Source organism: Rhinoraja longicauda, chromosome 23, assembly GCF_053455715.1.
Source record: "Rhinoraja longicauda isolate Sanriku21f chromosome 23, sRhiLon1.1, whole genome shotgun sequence".
NCBI lineage: Eukaryota > Metazoa > Chordata > Chondrichthyes > Rajiformes > Arhynchobatidae > Rhinoraja > Rhinoraja longicauda.
In genome coordinates, this window is record NC_135975.1 from 23245870 (window position 1) to 23253702 (window position 7833).

The 7833-nt window shown below is 36.2% G+C and overlaps 1 protein-coding gene across 10 annotated transcripts in view; it reads left to right on the forward strand.

The window, feature by feature from the left end:
- anks1b (ankyrin repeat and sterile alpha motif domain containing 1B) overlaps positions 1-7606 on the forward strand; it is a 647894-nt gene extending 640288 nt beyond the window's left edge. For 8 of the 10 annotated variants that reach the window (XM_078419856.1, XM_078419861.1, XM_078419857.1 and 5 more), the window contains 2 exons: positions 5397-5488; positions 6768-7606. In XM_078419856.1, coding sequence (XP_078275982.1) covers positions 5397-5488; positions 6768-6813 — 138 coding nt within the window. In that variant the 3' untranslated portion in view covers positions 6814-7606. Of the gene's footprint in view, positions 1-3809; positions 3900-5396 lie in introns of all 10 variants that reach the window. The other 2 variants (XR_013548787.1, XM_078419858.1) reach the window with 2 other exon arrangements.
- Positions 7607-7833: the final 227 nt, after the last annotated feature.

Here is a 7833-nt window from a genome sequence, read left to right on the forward strand (position 1 = left end):
CTAGTTGAAAAGAATCCATCATATTTGTACAGTAAGCTAATGGCTGTGTAAGATATATATTTAAGGTGGAAGTCAATATAAATAAAATATGTTCATAAGTCATAGGAGCAGGATTAAGCCATTCGGCCCACCAAAACTACTCCGCCATTCAATCATGGCTAATCTATATTTTCCTCTCAACCCCATTCTCCTGCCCTCTCCCCATAACTCTTGACACTTACCAATCAAGAATCCGGCAATACCTGTCTTGAAAATACCCAATGACTTGGAATCCACAGCCATTCATTGTGGCAATGAATAACACAGATTCACCACCCTCTGACCAAAGAAATTCCTCCTTTCTAAAGGTACATCCTTTTATTCTGAGGCTATACCTTGTGGTTTGAAACTCTCTCACTAGTGGAAATATCTTCTCCACATCCACTCTATCCAGGCCTTGCAAAATTCGGTAAGTTTCAATGAAGTCCCCCCCTCATCCTAAATTCCAGTGAGTACAGTCTCAGTGCCGGCAAACGCTCATCATACATTAACCCAGTCATTCCTGGGAATATTCTCGTAAACCTCCTCTGGACCCTCCCAAAGCCAGCACATCCTTCCTCAGATACGGTGCCCAAAACTGCTCACAATACTTCAAATATGATTTGACCAGTGCCCTACAAAGCCTCGGGATTCCTTCCCTGTTGTAATATAAAATGGTGTCCTTTTATGCAACACAGGAATTTGGTATATTTGATTTTTCATGAAGTTCTGAATACAAATTCAATTTCTGTGTCTTATAATGAATTGGCATCTTTCAAACCTAATTAATAACTGTTTACAAACTTAATTGGTAAAAGGTAGGAAATTCTGCTTCCTGTGGTCCTACGATTTATTGAAATTGCTAAATGTTGTAACAATGCAACATGGATATAAGTGTGAATATAAGTATAGAAGTGTGAAAATGCTCATCTCCAGATTCAGGGACAGTTTCTTCCCAGCTGTTATCAGGCACCTGGATCATCCTACCACAACGAGAGAGCAGTCCTGAATTACTATCTACCTCCTTGGTGACCCTCAGACTATCCTTTATCGGACTTTGCTGGCTTTACCTTGCACTAAACTTTATTCCCTTATCATGTGGAATTCTCCGCCACAGAGGGCAGTGGAAGCCAAATCACTGGATGGATTTAAGAGAGAGTTAGATAGAGCTCTAGGGGCTAGTGGAATCAAGGGACATGGGGAGAAGGCAGGCACGGGTTATTGATTGGGGACGATCAGCCATGATCACAATGAATGGCGGTGCTGGCTCGAAGGGCCGAATGGCCTCCTTCTGCACCTATTTTCTATGTTTCTATGGATAGCAAAATGTGCTCAGCCTCTAGGTCTTATTCAAGATAGCATAAATTGGTACAGTCTTGGTTCAGAGGTTTGACTCAAAATAAGATAATAAGGTTCGGTATGAAACTTTGAGATGAGAATATTAGTCAATGGTTGTTTCCATTCACCACCCGCTTTTCCACCATTTGCAGATCAACACTGGGAGTGGGTCATAATCGAGCAAATGAAGATAATAATAAACCCTAACTAGAAATGGATAGGTTTTTTAAATTGGAAAAGCACCAAAGTGTTTCCTTTGCTTTGAAATCCTTCTGCATTTAATAAATGATGCATGTGTACAGCTTTGTTGTAATTTGCACTTTTTTTTTCAGGTGAAACATCCAAATAACAGATGGTCCTTAGATCATATTTACACCCCTCACAGACCTCCCCATCCACCTCCTCCTCCACCTCCTCTTCCTTCCAAGTTTCATCATTCTCTGCCGCACAAGTTTCAGGTTTTGTTTTTCTTTGTGTGCTTTGCCTTGACAGCCCCTCCTGAGTTTTTCCTCGACTGGCACAGTTTGTCATTAACTGTACAAGGCTAAAATTCTTCTTGGCTGATTCTTTATTATTCCACTTTTTAAGTAGTGTTTTGTGATTTATTTCACATTAATCTGATGGAAAGGATGCCGGATACTCCTTAAGGCTGTAATGGGCTCAAATTGAGGAACAGCAGTCTGATCAATAATGTGGAGAACTATTTCTAAACCTGAACACTGCTCAATCTCTCCTTCCACTAAACACCTCAATATTAATTTAAACTCAAATTGGCTTTTGAGTGAGCTTGCTGTATTTCATTACAGAGCCTCAGTGTTCAATTATTTGTAAAATGATCATGATGAAATAATTACATGGATTAAAATAGAAAATTAAGCACACAGTTGCTGAGGCCCATCGTTGTTTTTATGGAATTACAGCACTGCATGACATGTTTTGCATTTTCCTGAAAGCTTTTCCTTGAAATTCCTATATTATATAAATTCTAATGAGATACAAGCCTGAATTGAAAGTGGATTTGAATTTGCAAGTGTTCTGGTGTCCATTTAATTCCAATGGAAGCATTATTCCAACATTTTTATGATACCACAACCTCAATATTCTGTTTTTTCAGAGGCCTTTATTAGGAAATGAAAAATAAAGATCTGGCTGTTGATGCTCTCTCTGTTGGGGCCACGTTGAATTTTAGCCTAGACAGTTTTCATTGTACCACATTAACACCAGAAAACCTTGACTTCATTACAGATATTTCAGACTGACCTTTTTTTTTGTGAGGAGTGCAGTGTGAAAGCATGTGAGACTTGTATTTCTTTGCGTTATTACCTATTTGGCATTTTAGTTACCTTCACATAGCCAATCTTTTTGCACTGCATCTGATTCTTAAGGACCCATCTTTTGGTCCAAAACCTTTAATATTAAAACCACTATTCAGTTATGTGAGAGCAAAAACTTTGAGAAAAGGAATGTGATGTTGGATTTACCAAAAAAGTACAGTGTTTCTGCAGGGAACACAGATTCATTAATATTTGGATTCTAGTAGAATTTTGAGCTGTTGTATTGTTCAGAGCCAGATGGTTACACACACACACTTCCACACTTCAAAATTGTTCTAAACTACATGTAACTTTTCTAACCATTGGTAGCACTTGACTAATCTTTTTATTTTTATCTTTCATAGTCTAAACCATTCAGTTATTAAATCACATTTTTGTCTTGGCCTTACTAACACAGTGGTTGAAATTAGTGCTTTGGGCATTTTACAAACATGTTTGCATTACAGCCACTTGAGAATTTGTTTCTAAATTGCCTTATCTGAGATTAATGAGTAAAATAGTTCCAGGCATGTGTGTATCCAGTGCTATGGGTGTCAATCTTGTTCATTTTGCCACATGGTATTCTATTGATTATATAAAAGTGATGGCTTGAGAATATTCTTCAAGTAGCTGGATAGCATTTGTTTTATTGTAAATAGGCTTGTTCTATAAACAGGTTATCTAGTACATCAAATATCTATTTGATTCCTAATTCAGGAAATCTGTTTGATGCACTATTTTTGAATCCTGTATTTTGGTCACGCTAGTCTAAAAGATTTCCTTAAACTCCATGTTGCACCTTCCAGGTTTTCGGATTTTTTAAAAGAAAACTCAATGAAATTGTCAGCTAGATGATGGGTGTTTTAGTAATCTGTTAAGTAAATAATTGAATATGTAATGGAATAGCAAACCTTCTCTTGAGTTTTGCTCATTACTATAATTAATGTACTTTGATTCCACGCAGACTTCACGGAAGGTGCTTCAATATGTTTTACTCAGGTTATAGTTAAAATGCCTTAACATACAAGTTGCGCAATAGTTTATTAGTGTTTTTTAATGATGTATTGTTTATGCACAATAACAATGAATTGTGCTGTGGTGAGATTTCCCCTTTAACAGTTTTAATCGCACCGTCTCTAGGAGATGCAGAATGGTAATAAGCCGGATACCAACAACGAATGGTCTTTTTTTACATGATTTCATCAAAGACCAGTTTCTGTAAAACACTAGGTACGTGTCTTTTGCAGCTGGCCTATGCTGTAATCGTCTAAATAGTGTAATTTAAAATAAGCACAAAGCAATTCACGTTACTAAAATTCCAAGCATCATGCAGCAGTGGGTGTGGGGTGTGAGGTTACGGGATTGAGTGTCCAGTTCTGTTTTTTTTTTAATTACTTTAATTGCCCTCCCTTAAAATGTATTTTCCTCATCATGTGAGTGAATGAACAATTCCCCGGTAATCTGATTCATCCTTGTATTGAGGCAATAGGCAATAATATGTTAGGTTAGCTGGGGTCAAACCCTCTCCACTTTTACCTTTGTTACCTACCCTACCTATGTGGAAATTCCTGATGGATCAACTGAGATCGGGAAGCATCTATGTGGGAAGTTGCAATTCCAACCCTGCAACCTACCACACCAGTACTGATGGTGTGCCTACTGCATACTGTGCTGCTCCTTGACCACTAGGTTTTACTATTAATTTAATAAATGTTAAATGTACCTTCAAGGGGTTATTGTTTGTCCTATGATCATTTCCAGAATCAAACTCAAAAATAATAATTTATTTCCCTAATTAGAGTAGGCTCCCAACTGTGAAAAATACACATTACCTAAAGGCCATAGAGGCCCTTTCAGTAGCATTCTTATTATTGCTAGTATTCAGTCCTGACCTAACAATGCATTTGATCTGTCACTTCAAATTTTTACAGTGTGGTAAATCTATTCATCTAGCTAGTGAGACTTCAACCATAAGTTGAAAAAAAATTGGCAGTGTATACAAGATGTTATATAACTAGTCAGTCTGAAAAAAGGTCTCGACCCGAAACGTCACCCATTCCTTCTCTCCAGAGATGCTGCCTGACCCGCTGAGTTACTCCTGCATTTTGTGTCTGCCTAATCAGTATTATTCTTGCTTTAGCAATCATAACATTTCAGTATTAAATCCAACACTAATAACTGGTTCTTTACAAAAATTGCAATGTTACTGTAAACATTTTCATAGTGTACACAGTAAAAACGAGTTTGGAATTTAATTGATGTGAAAGAGCAGCTCTTTATAAAAGCACACATTAATTGTCAACAATTTTTATTTTAATTTTTTAGTGGACAGAAAATTAATTAATAAATATTACAGATGACTGAATTTTGCTGTTTATGTGTGTGTGTGTGTGTGTGTGTGTGTGTAAGTGTGTGTGTGCAGGCTGTACTTTTTGGAATGTTCCCTCACCCTCCCGGCATCCAATATACTTCATGTTTTGTACGTACAGAAGCCAAGTTTAATGTTCGTGTGACTGAAGAAGTCATGTGATTTGTTGTTAGTAAAATATAACTATTGGTTGTTTCCGTATAATTGAAATATAATGTTTCCTCACTTCCAGAATTTGGATATAATAGTTTGTGAAGACAGTAAAATTCTATTAGATTTAATGACATTTATTTGTCATATTTTCATGAATAAAGGAAATTCCCAATTGATGTAGCACTTTCTTTTTCCTTTGTCTGCAGATCGATCAACCTCTTCTGGAACAAAAGACTCATACTAATGTACCTTGGATTGTGGAACCAGTGCAAGAATCAAAAAGGGGAATGAATACCAAGTACGAGACCACAATATTCTAAACCTTATGTCTCATTCTCCTCTGTCTGTGCCTTCGCACTCTTGAGCAATCACTGCAAGCAGCACATTTTATCTCCTCTGGTGACCTCTAACCCAGCGGAGAGGAAACCTGCACTCGCTGAGTGACCTTTATACAGTTACTGTCATCACTGCATGAAGCTGCTCTTTCTCCTTGACATTATTCCCACTGTAGCAACAGGAACAGCACTGACACACGACAACTGTCTTTAGACATTAAAAGCCACTCCATCAGAAGGACTTAAACTGATGCAGTTTCAAGATTTTTCTCTTGGTCTTGGTCTTAGTATTTTTCTTCAGTCTTTTCTGGCTCATCACAGATTTTAGAAGATTTTAGAGCTCTAACTCAGAATATTTCTGCCCATGTGAACACTTGAATGCTGCTAAAAGCTGATAAAAAGTCAAAGCTTTTTTTTAATCACTTTGGACTATCACTTTTTAACTAAAAGCTGTGATTTATGAATTGCAGCCTTGGGATAATATTAGAAATGGCTAAGCTAAAATCTTTCAATGACTGCTTTCTTTTTGAAATTACTGCACTGTTCTGGTGGTTTACTAACTGCTTTTGGCAATTGTTGTGAATTTCACTATTGTTTTACTGGAAATTTCACAGCACATTTGTTCAATTCCTGCAGAATTTCTAGCCCTTATTTTAAACAGATCTGTGCTGACACTAATGTTGTGATTTTTTAAGTAATGTGGTACTGCAAAATTTAGTATGGGAATATTGTTATTTATTTTTAATGTAACCAGTAGTGATTTTTATGACATCTTGCTCCAAAAATATGAAAGGTAAAATGTTTTGAAGCAGGAAAAGAGTCAGGAGTTTCACACAGAGATGCTAGCTTCCAGTCTTATTTCTAAACTGTGTTTGATTGATAATTTTAAAATAGCTTGTACAACAGCAATCAAGTAAATTTCTGGTTTATGAAAATCGTTGACTGGGGGGAGAAAAGATCATAATTCCAATGTAGTTTTATTGTGATGTTCCTGAGGTCCCTTGTGGAATGCAGATGGTGTTCATGTCTGAAACCCAATAGTGTGTTGCACTACAGATGGAGGCATACTGCATATTTACACACGGCACTGGATAGGTTAGCAGTCCAAGTGCAGTGCTGGATGCAGAAGAGGTTGCATTCAGATGAGAAATCATAACTCTCTCAGAAAAAATATATGGTTTGCATGCATGATTGTTGAATTTAAATGAAACATGGCACAATTAATCTATTTTTGTTCTGTAGTACAAAAGACAAAATTTCACGAATAGTGACATGCTCGGCAGTGTGAAGCAACTTCCACTTCCGACAAAAACTATGATCTGGGACTGATTACTTACAAAACAAAGCAGCTGACAACTATTTTTAAACATGTGAAACCACAATCAACTGGTCAACTACCTGGAGCAATTAATGTTTGTTAAATATCATGCTTCTTTCTTTGCAAAAAAAAAATGTAGCAGCACATAACATAACCCTGCTGCATTGCCTATTGGAACCACATTGAGCCAAAGTTTAACTGTGGTATGTACAGGCAGAATTATAAACAATGGTTTAATAACAGTTATGACAATAACTGTTTAAAAAACTTATTGTGAATCAATTTAATGTTTATTTTAGAATCCTTATTGAACATGTGTAATTATGGTCTTAAGTTGTTTCAATGTTACATTATTTTTATATGATATAGAAACTAAGCTGGGCTTAATGATAAAGGTCACCCAAATATAACTTAATGGATGACTATTAGAGCTTGGGTTGTAATTGATAATCAAATGTATATTGTATGGTTGGACTGAATTTTAGTTCAATTCAGTGTTAATCTTTTAATACGGTATTACAGTACTTGAACAATGCGGTTTCCTTGTACATATTTTGCCTATTCACTGTTGATACATGTATGTAGTAATTTGGCAGTTTAAAAATAAACCCACTGTAAACATGGTACCAAAATGAAATTGTATGGGGATAAAATAGTGGCCTCGCTGCAACTAATAATTGTATATATGCTTGGGCTTCCAGTTACAAATTTTGTAATTTTGTCATTATTTATATCCTGCGAAAGCACATTAAATAAACAGGATGTATAAAAATATGAATGGTTTTCAATTTGTTTCCCTGTGTTGCTATATTATAAAATTATCACCACATTGGCTTAACACCAAAGCCTGGATATTGGTCTGATTGTGGATTCAATGTAAGTATTTTCTCCCATTCACTGGATCTCAAATCAATGTCCATTGGTTTAAATCAAGAAGTATCCATTTTGAATTATTCATGAACCCACAGTTTACAAATTATAGTAGTTGGT